This window comes from Poromitra crassiceps (assembly GCF_964638095.1).
Source record: "Poromitra crassiceps genome assembly, chromosome: 14".
In the NCBI taxonomy this organism is placed as follows: domain Eukaryota; kingdom Metazoa; phylum Chordata; class Actinopteri; order Beryciformes; family Melamphaidae; genus Poromitra; species Poromitra crassiceps.
Genome location: NC_139633.1, coordinates 13003870 through 13018869, shown reverse-complemented (window position 1 = coordinate 13018869; position 15000 = coordinate 13003870). Strand labels below are relative to the sequence as shown.

The window sequence follows — 15000 nt, the reverse complement described above, 5'->3', positions numbered from 1 at the left end:
CACACGTCCAAGTCAAGTCTCAAGTCTCTTATGGATGAGTGTTCTATCATCTGCTGCATGCCATCTGGTCTGCTTAGAACACTGCATAGCTACAACTAAGGAATTCAAAGCATGTACTGTAACCTCATTCCTTTATCTATTAGCATACTGTACAGTATCAGCACTGATTACGGTAGTTGATATTATTAGTAGACCTTTCCTTAATGTTAATGCACACACAAATTAAAAATAAAATACAAATAAAATTAAATAAAGATTGTTCACAACAAGTCACAAATCTCGAGTCCAAGTTAAGTCTCAAGTCTTTGAGGACAAGTCTCAAGTTAAGTCTCAAGTCACTGTGTGTGTGACTTAAGTGCGACTTGAGGCCAAGTCTCAAGTCCAAGACCACATCTCTGACACACTAGTGCCAGTGTTTCCCACACATAGACTTTACTTGGGTGAGCCGCCCAGGCCAAAATGCAATTAGCTCAAACGCAAATGTTAGACAGTATGTGGATGGAGAAGCCTAACCCTTACCCATATTCCGAGACGTAGTCTATAGTAAAACGTAGCTAAGTTAAAGTAAAAATAAAAACATAGATTTGGGTGGTCTAACCTAGCTTGTCAGTGGATTATTATTCAAGCTTTCTAGTCAAGTAGGGTCCATTTGGTAATTTACACATCCAAAAACGTCTGCCTTGGGAGGAGCTTTCTAGCTCTACTACTTCTTCCTGGACTGAGGGCAGACTCGAAGTTACAGTGACTCACTAGTGCCTCTTGAGGTAGAAGTGGAGCTGCTCAGTGGCCAACAGATCAGACTGTGGTTGTACTGGGCAGCTTCCAGGCAGGGCCGATTCTAGGGGGGGGCAGGGGTGGGCTATGCCCACCCAAAAATTAATCTTGCCCATTTTTTGTATCTCCCTTTTTGAATTCCAGGCGACCGCACTTAGGGTCGCGACCCGAAGGGTGGAGACCACTGGGTTAGTTAGTTTAGGGCACCTAACAGTAGTTATAGCTTTAATTTGATTTGAGAAATAAGCTCATCCAATGCAAAGAATATTATGGAGTTGATTATTTTAAACTATGGATGAAGGATTGTTATTTATTTGTTAGGGTAACAAAGTCAATCTGCTTTCAAAGTTTTAATTTCAGTTTGAGTTTGAATAAGACGAAAAGTCTTGTAAATATAGGTTTGAAGGCTAAATGGCAAATAGTTTTTAGCTATGGTTAAGTCTCACTGCACTAGTCTTTAATTTGATTTGAGAAATAAGATCATCCAATGAAAAGAAATGTTATGGAGTTGATTATTTTAAACTGGATGAAGTATTTTTATTTATTTTTAGGGTAAGTCAATCTGCTTTCAAAGTACCGTAAATTCCGGACTATAAGACGCACCGGTCTATAAGCCGCGGGACCAAAATTGACTATTTTTTTCTTCTATAAGCCGCACCGGACTATAAGCCGCGGGTGTTTTGATGTTTAATTACCATATGAAAGGGTTCGTGCACAGAGAGGAATGTCGGGAAAGAGATCGCTGTTTGGGGAAGCTCCCATTTATTAACATTTCAACAAAACAAAACAAAAGTCAGGTCACTAATCCCCAGACAAAATCACACAACAATAGGCTATATGTGCAGCAAACCTGTAACCAGAGAAGTCAAGTCACTAATCCTCGTCTTCCTCTTCTTCCTGCGTACTGAAACCACCAAAGTCCTCATCTTCAGTGTCGGAAACGAACAGGTTCAGGGTGGCTTCGTCAACCACTCTCCTCTCTCCTTCATTGTCACTCAAAACCAACGAACTCCTCTTCATCACTGTCGGCATCGAACAGCCTCTGAAGCCTCTGACGGCCCTCAGCGGCAGCTGTGGCGGCGTCATTCTCTTCATCCCGCAGCAGTCCAGCGTTTTGGAACCCGTTGGTGATTGTGGATGTTTTCACACTCCTATAATATTCCGTGCTGAGACAGTTCCTCCTGCTGCACCGTCCAACGCCTCACCATTGACTCATCGATGCCCAGGTTACGCGCGGCTGCTCTGTTTCCCTCTTTTAATGCGAGATTGACTGCTTTCAACTTGAAAGCTGCCTCGTGTGAATTTCTGCGTACCTTCCCCATGGTAAGTGAGAGTGTTGCTTCTACTGCTCGTTCTCATGCTGTCGAGAACGAGCAAAGCTTTTTTTTGGTGAAAGAATCCTCCAGGGCGCTTCTTGTTAACAGTCCGAGTGAGTGGCAGGTCGAACGTCAAAGGCACTTCATCCATATTTATGGTCTGCTCCGGTTCGATGGAATATTCCTTGATCTTCCTTTGTGTGAATTCGCCGAAGTTTGTGATTTTCTCCTGGTAGTCGGGGGAGGGAGTTGATGGCCGAGTGGCCGTTTGCTTACCGTAATTACCATATGTAAGTGGTCACGCACAGAGGGGATTGTCGGGATGGCTGTTTGAGGAAGCTCCCATTTACAGTATTACCGTAACATTTCAACAAAACAACATAACACAACACCACCGTTGTTTATTTTTACAGTGCACACAGTGTCCGCGGTGTGGTGAAAAGAGGGCAAGAGAGGAAATTAAAACAGAAGTGGATTTATAGTTAGAAAGAGTGCTAAAAAAGAGAGATTTTATTTGTATTTTTTTTTTTTTTTCTGAAAAAATCCATAGATAAGACGCACCGTTATATAAGCCGCAGGGGCCAAAAAACGGGAAAAAAGCCGCGGCTTATAGTCCGGAATTTACGGTAGTTTTCTTTGTCACTTTTCAGTTTGAATTTGAATAAGACTAAACGTCTTGGAAATATAGCAATAGTTTTGTAAATAGTTAGTTTGTACATAGTTTGCTAATAGTTTTGACAATAATAATGTAAACACTGGCCTGTCACCTGAGTGAAAGTTCCTACTTACAGTTTGGTGACCCAAAACAGAATGGTGACTCCTACTGGAACAATTTGGTTCAGTGTTTATGCCTGTGTTGCTGTCTGTTGTAGTGTAAAACGACTAAAGGGAGAGCAGGTGGTTACATGAAAGTGAGTGAGAAAAGGAGAAGATACTGAATAATGACATCACAACAGTATAATCCTAATGTTAATTTAAAATTAAATATTCTTGGATGAAAGTCCAAAAAACGTAAAATTTTCTTCGGCGCTGCCCTTGCAGGCAGCACCGAGAGTCCATTCCTACCTAAAAGTACTTCCAGCGCCACTGAATATAATGCAATTTAATCCCCATCCCCGAACCCACAACCTCTGGCAACCTACCGCCAAAGTTGCCCCCTACCAGCCCACTAGTGTGGCAGGCTAGATACGGGCCTGCTTCCAGGTATGAATGTGTGTGTGAATGTGAACAGGGCGCTCCTGAAAAAGAGAGCATTGCTCTCAGTGAGACTCCCTCTGTATAAATAAAGGTAAAAAAAAAAAAAAAAAAAAAAAAAGTGGGAACAGGAAAGTAGATATCTCTGCAACATTGTACATACAGTAGTCTTTGAGATAACGTCAAAATTGCTGTTTCTCAAGATCCTATTGACAATTTTAGTTAATTTTGAATGTTTTAAACATAAATTCTAGACAAATCTAAAAGAAAAAAGAAATACAAGATTTAATATTGTGACAAATATCGCAGCAAATATCGCAATATTAAATATTATCGAAAATCAGCCCAAGGCACCCGCCCCCCCCTCCTCCAACCAACCTACCACTCCAAGAAAATGTGAGTTCTATGTTCTGTGCGTGTGGGAAACACGCCTACAATGTAGTGTGTGTGTGTGTGTGTGTGTGTGTGTGTGTGTGTGTGTGTGTGTGTGTGTGTCTAACCTGACTAATAACTGGAGGAGCGTAAGGATTGCTGCTCTGTTTGGTGAGCAAGTTGACCCGGTATTCTGTGACCTTTCCCCTGGCGATGACCCCGTGACCCTCAGCAGAGCTCCAGCTAACTTTCAGACTGGTGGATGACACTGCATACACCTCCGGAGGAGCCATCAACTCAGGGGCTGGAGACATGAATGCACACACACACACACAGACAGACACACACACACACACACACACACACACACACGCACACACACACACACACACACACACACATAGTTACGATATGTCTTGAGGCACAGTCATGATGTCAGTCTGAGAGGACTATCATCTTTTCCCACTTATCAGCTTCACTGATAGTATTTAGTATGACACAAATGATTGAGGTAATCCCAGCATGGGATTGCGTGTGTGGACACGGACACCGGAGAGTTGCGGAGTGAATTACATGACTGATGCTAGCTAAGTGGCTAACTACTATCTGAGCTTGACGGATAACGGCTGATGGATAATGGAGGGGACACGCCAGAAGCATCTCCATCGCAGAAGCGTCGCGTCACAGAGGCGGTTTCATTTCAGCGTCCTTTTAACAGGGGAGACCGTTCACACCGGCTGCGGCGCGTCGCGTCTGTCTCGTGTCCTGCAGTCGTGTTTCCGTGTCTGGTCTATTTTGCAGCCAGGCATGAAGTCAGTACAAGTTGTGACCGGTGCAGAGCCATCGCGGAGCAAAACAGAGCGCTTCTGGTGTGCATGGCCAGGCTCCTGCTCGACACTTCTGCGACACGCTGCGACGGAGACGTTTCTGGTGTGTCCCATGCGTAACTCTACAATAAAAAGATACTGGATCTTCAACATGCACCATTACCACGTTTACACGCAAAAATCTATTTCCAATATATTTCAAATACTTTATTTGGATGCACCAACTAGATTTAGCAGATGCATGATTCAAATTGTAATAGGATACTTCTCTGTTGTTTGCACTTCAATGTGTAAAGGTAGTTAAAGGCACTGTGTGTAAGATTCTGCACTATTAAATATCCCCAAACCAATACCTTGTATATATAGAGGAGGTATAGTGATTTATTTCTGTGTTTACAACTAAGCCACGCCCCCTCCCTGTGTTGTGATGGCCCTCTGTCCTTCCCCTCTAACATCCCGAATCTGTTTACATAGAAACCCCTCCCCCGAGAAGCCGACCTAGTGAGCCCCTCCCAGCCCACAGCCCAAAACAGAATTTTGTAGACCAAGATGGCGGAACCCTGATGCGGGCATTCCTGACTTTTACATTCCCTGATCCACCTTATGCGGTTTCATACTTTAGCCAAATCGCCGCCGAAAAGAAATATCTCAGACCAGAGTCAACCTTGCCGGTCTGGCTTTCACTAGATGGAGAGCCCTACGAGCAGCTATATCTGGCCTGCAAAGTGACTCGGAGCTGGCGTGTTCTCCTGTACACAGTGGTAAGTAACGTTATCGCGTTTGCATGTCCCATTTCAGTAACGTTACGCATGATAGCGAAATGTACAAGTTGTTATCGATATTGTGAATTTGTTCTGTGAATGTTGTAATCACTTGGCTAACTGTTGCTTTTCACGGCTATTCAAATGACTTTACACTGCTAGTGTAGCCTGCTGCAGGATTTGATTAGCTTGTCGTTCGTGTATAACTTATACACAGACATTCTGGTGACAAGTTGACATGAATGACATAACGTTACTTCCCATTATAAATTTCGCATGCATTTTCTGTTTATAATTACGTCCAGTTGCTGTCACTATGACGCAGAACGGTATAGTAATGTGTAAACACTTAGAAAGGCCATGGAGAAAAGCTAGCTTCGCTAATGTTAGCAGTTTGTTGTTCTATTCTATCTCACTAGCAACGTTACATTAGAAAATAGCTGTAACACCGTCCAAACAAATCAAGGTTTGGTAAAAGTATCTAATTCATGACAATGTGGAGGAACCCTGCCTTGATATCTACCAGCTACAAAATAGATGATTCAAATTAATACTAAACACGTTTCCATTTGTCTGATTTTCAAGGTGCCAGTCATCCAGTCATCCAGAAGATGACAAGATAGAAAACAAGTGGACCCACCATTATGATATTTGAGATGGAGAAATTGTGCTTTTATAGCAAACCTGTATAATACATGTTCTATCATCTTTGATGTTTAGATGTTTGCTGTCTGCAATCTTCTGTACACCAATAAAGTTGATATGACTTCATCCATGTCTCTTGGCCACTATTCTCCATTGTAACATTAGATTTGCCTAAAGCTGAGTGTGTCTAGCTACAGTAGCCTAGTGCCTACCAGTATTTGTGTTTCTGTGTATATATAGCCTACTTTATATAATAGACAGTGTATGTGATGTTTCTCAGTACATTGATTTCACAACTTCGTTTATCAGAAAAAATACTTTATTTGCAAAACTAAAATATGGGCTACACCAGGATGACGTGACCAGTTCCATCAGCTATGCGGTTCTTCAGGATGTCGACAAGATCTGCTATCGTCCTACAGCCGACCTTCCTCTCTGCGACCCTGTCTCCTCTTTGTCCCACTGGTGCTAGCCTGGGCTTCAGGCATACAGCTTGGTTTGCCTGCCTATAAAATACAGCAGTGATTCAAGCGTTTGAAATTAGTTTGAACAACTCTAACAATGAGAAAATACTAGCGTTGCACTATGAATACATTTAGGCCATGTCTTGGTATTAGCAGACGAACAAAAACACAGGCTAAGCTACTCACTGTTGACAGACAGCTGTGGTTAGCTAGCGATGTCCCCAACATTGAATTGAAATCATCCTAATTTAGCTATGTCAACCTGGTTTTAGACGACGTTTTGCCTAACTGTACTTAGCAATAGGGCAGGCTATGCAAAAGGTTAGGTTACAATGTAACCTTTTCAAAATCCATGTAACCATTACATGGATTTTGATCGGTTAGCAGATTATACAAATAAGTCTTACCAAGCGGACTATTGTCAATATCCTAAAGGTTTATGACTATCATGTGAAATTTGTCATTACTCAAGCCAAATACATAGCCGAGATGCATTCGTGCTTGTTTTATGTACTTACGTCTGCAGTAGGTAGGCTATGCACAAAATAGTTGTTTATATCTCCGTTGCTTGGGAGGGAGGGAGGGAGGTGGGGGAACCAGGAAGTGCTGTGCGCTGGTGGGTGGGATCGAGATTGTTTGGGTAAACAAGTTTTGTTATGGTTTGAAATGGCGACATCTAGTGGACAAAAAAATCACACACAGTGCCTTTAACTTCACACACATGCAAGCAAGGTGAGTGAAAGAGGTGGAGGAGAGAGAGAGAGAGAGAGAGAGAGAGAGAGAGAGAGAGAGAGGATGATGTAAAGAAAAAGAAAAAAAAAGACCCTGCATTTTTTCCAGTTTGGCTAGTTGTCCATGGGAATAAGAAAAATACACCTCTAAAGCTGCGTTCACACCGACCTATTAAAGTTTTTCGCTGGCATCGAGTTTACATACAAAGTCAATGCAAATGAGCGATTGAGCGTATATTCGCCCGGGGAAAAAATCGCTGGGCGTCCGAGCGACAGAGACAGAGCAATAGGGAGAAAATACGCTCGTCGCCCGAGATGAAATATCCCAACTCGAGCAAAATTACGCTTGCATCAGGCGCTCGCTGTTCAACGCTGATTGGCTGCTGTGTGAGAGTGAGTCAAGGATCACACTGTCTTGGAACAAACCGCTGGTTTATTGTGTGGCAACAAACTGCATTGACAGGCTGACAGCTGACATGAAGTGAAGTCTGTACTACCGGTATGGAGCTCGCGGTAGGAGCACGCTGATAGGCTTAGCTTGTAAACATCTACGGTGGCTCGTAGTGGACAAACATCATGACATTGCGTAACGTTATAGCCCCCACATGTCCGTCAATTCGTGTGACTGTTGATGAGCGATTTAAACAGAGCGACAGAGCGATTCCAAAGGGTTGAATCAAGCGACAGAGCGAAAAATAAATATCTCGGTGTGAACACAGCTTAATTGAAATGTGAGGTACATTAAAAATAGCATATACCGTAAATTCCGGACTATAAGCCGCACCGGTGTATAAGCCGCACCTGCAAAGTTGACTGTTTTTTACATATATAAGCCGCACCGGACTATAAGCCGCGGGTGTTTTAATGGTATTTTTTTTTTTTTTTTTTTTTTGTGTTTTAATGTTTAATTACCATATGTAAGGGTTCATGCACAGAGGGGATTGTCGGGAAAGAGATGGCTGTTTGAGGAAGCTCCCATTTATTAACATTTCAACAAAACAACATAACACAACACCACCTGTGTTTCTTTTTTACAGTGCACACAGTGTCATACAGTGTGGTGAAAAGAGGGCAAGAGAGGAAATTAAAACAGAAGTGGATTTATAGTTAGAAAGAGTGCTAAAAAAGAGAGATTTTTTTTTTTTTGAAAAAATCCATAGATAAGCCGCACCGTTATATAAGCCGCAGGGGCCAAAAAAGGCCAAAAAACGGGAAAAAAGGTGCGGCTTATAGTCCGGAATTTACGGTATATATTATTTTAGGGTGGACTTGTCTTTTAACTGTCAAAGTTCCACCTAAGCCATGGAAAACATTTAGCCGTTTATGGAGATTTAAATAACAATAAGATGTCAATTTTTAGTCACAAACTGATGACTTGAAAGGTGAATTTCGGTATTTTTCAACCTGCACCCTATTTTCATCTCATTTGTTTGTAGATATAACTCACTATTGAGCAGAACTTTTTGAAATCGGTGCAGCATTAAATTAAATTCTTCAATGAAGACTGGATATTCTGTTGTTGTGCTAGCAGCTAGCCACTACAGTTTCACGTGACAGATTAGAAAGAAGGATTTTTATTCTACTGTCGATGAGATCTAGCTGTGAAAGATGCTGTGAAACGTGATTCATGGTAGACATAATCATATTCGTTATTTCTAGCGCAGACACATGTACGCGCACAAACACCCACACCCACAACCAGTTTAATACGCTGTTATATGCTTGTTATCCAGACACATAGCTTATAGTGATGTTGGAGGCAATCGTTTTGTCCTAATGAGCCATATCATCTCTTTGGAATTCAAATACCTTAATGAGTCCCCCCCCCCCCCCCCCATGCACACTTCCTCATTTCCTCTCTCCAACTCCACTTCCTTCCTCTGCTCTTTTTCCTTCTGACAGACGGTTTGGATTTTTGCTGTTTTGCTGGAAATATTCTGCTATTATTACCTCTGCCAATGAATTGTCTTTGGTGGACAGATCAGCACACGGCCCGACAATCAGTTGATTACATTTCGGTGGTGATCCGGATCTGGGATTGCTGCAAACAAACTGTCGCAGACAGTCATTCCGTGAAGCCGTTCCTGAGATATTGCGTTAACGAACTTGGGAATGGCGTTGGTGAGGTCACAGTGACCTTGAACTTTGACCACCAAATTCTAATCAGTTCATCCTTGAGTCCAAGTCAACGTTTGAGGCAAATTTGATGAAATTCCGTCAAGGCGTCCTGAGATATCGCGTTAACGAACATCGGACGTACGGGCAACCCGAATCCATAATGCCTCCGGCCTGGCTATCGCCAGTGGAGGCATACTAACAAAAGTGGATTTAAAGCTATTTAACCATGATTGTGTGTGTGTGTGTGTGTGTGTGTGTGTGTGTGTGTGTGTGTGTGTGTGTGTGTGTGTGTGTGTGTACACACCTCCCTCCAAGGTGCTTGCTGTGGTCCACTCTGACGTCAGACTGCCTGCCACGTTGGTGCTCACCACCCTTATCTGATAGGTTGAAAATGGCTGCAGACCCGTTATCGTGGCACTGCTCTCAGGGGGTGACACACTGCTCTGATTGGCTCCCTGCTCTTCTGGAGAGATGCTTGGATCCAGCCAACCAGAGCTCAAGAACACCCTCTTTTCATGGACAGGACTTGTGAAGTTGTGTGATTCCACTGGTCCTCGTAGGAAAACTTCGTATCGTGTGATGACTCCTGAAAAGTAAGTAAAATTGGTTTACTATTACTCATTTCCTTTAAGCACATTCAGCTCAAATGTGGCCCTTCTGTATCTGTTTCTTGTCTGTTTTTACAATGCCGCGAAGAAACACGAGTATCGCAGAGTTGAGCTGAGATGTGTTTTGAAGAGTAATCGTTGAGTTATTGCATTCATCAACTACCACTACTACCTTATCATCCCACAGTATTATGCTCATTTTGTGTTCTGTGGTAGTAAAAATCTTACAAATCTTTAAAGACCCTGGCAAGCAAAATCCACAAAAACCTTTAACTATGTAATTTAGGGTCACATGTGCATTCTTGTAAGCATCTAAACGTTGTAGACATTAGTTTCAATCCGTGGCCTCGCCTGCTGTATTGGCATGCGCACAATTGCTCAACCTTGCATCATCGAGTGCTCGAGTGACATCACTGATGATGTCTTAGATTAGACAATGTGACATCATCAGTGACACAAAAAAATTAACAGAGCCCACTTACTCCCTTTTAAATATGATGATGATGATGATGCTCAAACCATATCACATAATACGGACCAATCAATCGTAAAGAAGCTCACAGTTGCCCGCTCTAACTTGTGACAAAACCTTCGTGCCCCGCCACTAACACAATTTAAAGCAGAGCTTGAGAGCTGAGATTTTTCTTTATGCATTTGAAGCCAGCTCAACCGACACTTCCCCGCTCCCCAGCCTGAGACGATGCTCGTGCATGCGCGGTGTTATTGGGCTCTTGTGAGCTCAGAGGCTGTCTGCCATCATGGAGCTACAGTGCTCACAGACAGAAACAACTAGAACAAGTGACTCCTCACTACAGCTGTTTCACAACTTCTACGGGAAACAAACGCAGCTGCTACAGGAATTTGTTGGGGAGACACCACAAATGCATTGTTTCACCCCAGCTGAACTCTCTGCATCGGCGAATTAAGTGTCCCAGGACCAATCAGCCTGTTCATGATAAAACATTCAAAGCGTCAAATGTGTATTTGAAACTATAGCCCTGCTTAAAGCTCATCTCTGTTGGCAACAGGATGCTAATATTTCGACATTTTCACAATACAGCCATGTTGTTTGGAGGCTAATCGAATGGCACAGATAATGAGAAAAGCCCTGGCTGTAGTGGAAAACAGGCTGATAATGACTAAGTCCTGGCTAGTCCTGTTCAGCTCTCTGGTGCAAATCATCTATTGTGCTCATCTCACATGCTCTATATAGCACGTGTTCATAGGGAAGTGACACAGCCGGGTTGGGATGAGGATAGAGTAGAACCAGAACACAATAGGAGACTTACAGAGCCACTACGGAATAGATGAATGTCCAAATGTTGTTATAAGTGTTAAAGGGACAGCTCACCCTAAAATACGAAATAAAAAATATTCCCTCTCACCTGCAGTGCTATTTATCCATCTATACCGTTTTGTGTTAGTTGCCTGAGTTTTGGCGATATCGGCCGCAGAGTTTCTGCCTTCTCTCCAATACAATGGAACTGGATGGCACTCGGCTTGTGGTGCTCAAAGTGCCAAAGAAATACATTTGATAAACTCAACAGCATTGTCTTTTTCCAGAAATCATGACCCGGTTACTCAAGATAATCCACAGACCTTGTTATGAGCAGTTTCACGGAGGAACTATTTTCGAACTACACCTGCTAGCTGCTAGCTAGTTCCTACATGAGACTGCAAAAGAAAATAGTACTTTGAAAGTTTTTTTTTTTTTTTTTTTATCATCAAATTGTACATTATCAGCTTTATTTTAGCATTCAAAAGTAGCGCGAGACCCCTTCCTGGCTGTTCATTGGCTAATGAGTTACGCATTTTGGTCCTCCGTTGACTCCACTCTCTCTCTAAATTGCTCTGGTTGAGACGACCTCCTGCTGCTGGGATGCTGGAGTTATCCAACAGGTCAAGAAGACTGAGATGACAGTGGAGTCCAGTGAAGAGCATCAAAACAGTGAGAAAGAACTCTTTGAATCATGAAATGATGACAGAGAGAATGAAAGAAAGAGCCATGTTACTGGGCTGAGTAGGACACTGGGAGGGAGGGAGACTAACAGAGAGAGGGAGAGAGAGAAGAGAAAGAGAGAGAGAGAAACAGGCAGAGAAGCCCAGGTTACAGGGCTTAGTATGACACTGAGCCCTAGAGCCATTACAAAGCTCTCTGGATTTACCAAAGGCAGTTTTTTGTGTGTGTGTGTGTGTGTGTGTGTGTGTGTGTGTGTGTGTGTGTGTGCGTGCGTGCGCGCGCGTGCGTGCGTGCGTGCGTGCGTGCGTGCGTGCGTGCGTGCGCGTGCGTGCGAGATTATGATTATGGTTGGGGCGGCATTAGCTCAGGAGGTAGAGCTGTCGCCTGGGATTCGGAAGGTTCCCGGTTCGAGGCTGGCCCCTCCCGGTGTTGCGTTGAAGTGTCCTTGAGCAAGACACTGAACTGCTCCCGACGAGCAGTTAGCGCCTTGCATGGCTGCAGACGCCGTGAGTGTGTGAATGTGAGTGTGAATGGCTGAATGTGAGGTATTCATGTAAAAGCACTTTGGGTAGTCGATAGACTATATAAAATGCGCTCTATAAATACCATTTTGTATTGTAATTGATGGCAATGTAATTGTCATGTTTTTTATGTTTTGTAAGATACATGTGTATTATTAGCATGTTATTGGCATGTTTGTTTTCATTGAACAGTATGTGTGCCGTACGTGCATCATGTGTGGGGTCGTACCATTTGGCTGGGCGGGGGGTTCCCATGTAGCGTGCAGCGTATGAGGTCCTGTAGCATTGACACTGGGTGGGGGTTGGTTGAGGGGCGGGGCGGAGGCCGTCAGGACAGACAGGGGAGGGGTAGACGTGCATCCCCCAGTCGAACACGCCTGTAGGGAAGGTTACGATTTTGTATGATTCGATCATTTTGGTCGAATCATGTCCTGTGGAGGGACATGTCCTGTGGAGGGACATGTCCCTGTGGAGGGACATGTCCCTGTGGAGGGACATGTCCTGTGGAGGGACATGTCTCTAAATGTTGGTTCTATATTACAAAGTGATGAAGGTACAGAAACACTGTATTAGCTTCACCTACCTCCAGAGTGAAGGTGTATTGGGTGAAAGGCTTTAGACCACTTGCCACTGCCTCTGTAGACAAACCTCTGTAGTGGATGACAGCTTCTGCTCCCATAGACTTGAGCAAAAACCTGTGGGAGACAAGTGAGAAGATCAAACAAGAAACAATACTTGATACTCGCACAGGTCATTACGACGTTCCTCCCTTTCCCCTCCCTCCCTCCTCTGCACTAGACCACTATCGGTTCTGCGCTGTGGTCCAGTTAGAATCGTGCTGCTCATCCTGGTCACCCTACTGGGCCCAAACCCTGCTGGTTCTGCTCAACAATCCCTCAGACACTCTCTCCCTGCTTACCTTCAAACCTGCCACAGCCACCAACGCTATCAGACCACTTATCCATACCTCCAACCCCACCTACAGCCCTCTATCACTTCATCCATACTTTGATGTTCTCATCCCTTTGGAGGACACCGATTTCACCTTCCGTCCCTTCATGCCCCTCTCCATATTTCCTCCCCACCAACTATATTTTCTTTTCTTCCAGAAGTGTAATTACAGGTTTCCACCTGTAGACACAGCAGAGATGGCGCTGTTTCCCCGCTGGGAAGTGGAAGAACAACAACAGGCTTTTTCAACGGAAAATGCCCTGTTATATTTGTACTATGTTGTAAACGGAGTCCACAGCACAAGAATTTCACACGTGATACTTGTACCACGGAGTGACAATAAAAATCTTGAATCTTGAAAGACAGAAATACAGATTGTGGCATGTTTACAAGGGATCGGTATTGGAAATGATGCAATATTTGCGAACACCGATTATCCTAGGCGTCGGATAACAACCTTGTGCGGCAGGTAGGTACTGTTTTATTGTGATTGCTACGTGTATGAGGATGTAGTGGCATTTTAGCAGAGCCTGCAACGCCATATTGGGGTGGGAGTTGGGAGACTCAGAATGAAGAATGAAGGCTGAGTCTCACGTCGAGGCACAGTTTCAGCACTGTACCAGAGATTTTCTTCCGCAATTTATTTTCCCATAGACATTTTGTAAAATGCTTATAAAAAATAGTTTGACTTGGTCAAATCAAACAGTACAGCTATATTTAGAATCGGGAGATCATAGAACATTTCACACACACCAAAAAAACAAAAAAACATTGAAAAAACATTTTCTTTAACCCATTGATACCTGATGCAGCATTTGCGTGTATATCCCTCATTTGTGTGTGTATCCCTTTAAGACCGCGAACCGCGTGACGCGGTTCGCAGTCTTAAAGGGATACACACACAAATGCTGCATCAGGTATCAATGGGTTAAACCCGCATTTTTTAACGTTTTGGTCCAAGTGAAATGTTATGCGATCTCTCCTGTTTCTAAATACAGTATACTGTATCTGAACCGTTTGGTTTGAACAAGTAAAACTATTTTTATAAGCATTTTACGAAATGTCTAAGGGAAAATAAATGGCGGATGAAAATCTCTGGTACAGTGGTGAAGCAGGAAGTGGCAGGAAGCCACTTTGGCTCTCTATTCTCAGCACACTCAAGCTGTACTGCTACGCCATCAATTACAGTATCTAACATCTTGCCATTCTCTCTTGTGTCAGCAGATGAGCCAATGACCCGTTCCACAACAAAGTTAGAATTGTTTACCTCCATCATGACAATGTTCTTTGGTAGTCAGCTTTAGTCAGAACCACTCTCTAGGCGGAACCACTCTATAGTCAGAACCACTCTATAGGCAGAACCACTCTATAGGCAGAACCACTGCACATTTTCTTTAAACTTTGGGGATTTGGTTACTTATACCCAAATGTTCATCTCTCTGTCTCCTCCCTCACCTCTCCACTGGGCCGGTATCATTCCGTGGTGTGGTCCAGTTAAAACTAGCGCTGCTTGGACCCGCTCGTCCGACCAGGGACAAATGGAGCTGGTCTGCTTCGGGTGCAGCGCCTAACGTCTGGTAAGTGACCATCGTGCTCTCCGTCTGACCGGCCACGCTAGCTGTTATGAGCCAGTAAGAGTAGTTGGTGTAGGGAGACAAACCGGTGTCTTCGAATGACTCAGGGCCTTAGGAGAGAGAGGGAGAGGGAAGGTGGGGAGACAAGATGGGAGGCAGGGAGGGAGACAGGGGGAGGGGGAGA

General features: G+C 43.7%; 1 protein-coding gene across 1 annotated transcript in view; it reads right to left on the bottom strand.

Annotated features, from left to right (window-relative positions):
• ush2a (Usher syndrome 2A (autosomal recessive, mild)) overlaps positions 1 to 15000 on the bottom strand; it is a gene marked incomplete at both ends in the record, with an annotated part of 353577 nt that overhangs the window by 232273 nt on the left and 106304 nt on the right. Inside the window, 5 exons of the mRNA XM_083650615.1 lie at positions 3785 to 3960; positions 9507 to 9788; positions 12521 to 12668; positions 12875 to 12986; positions 14698 to 14926. Of these exons, the coding sequence (XP_083506741.1) occupies positions 3785 to 3960; positions 9507 to 9788; positions 12521 to 12668; positions 12875 to 12986; positions 14698 to 14926 (947 nt within the window). The remainder of the gene's footprint in view (positions 1 to 3784; positions 3961 to 9506; positions 9789 to 12520; positions 12669 to 12874; positions 12987 to 14697; positions 14927 to 15000) is intronic.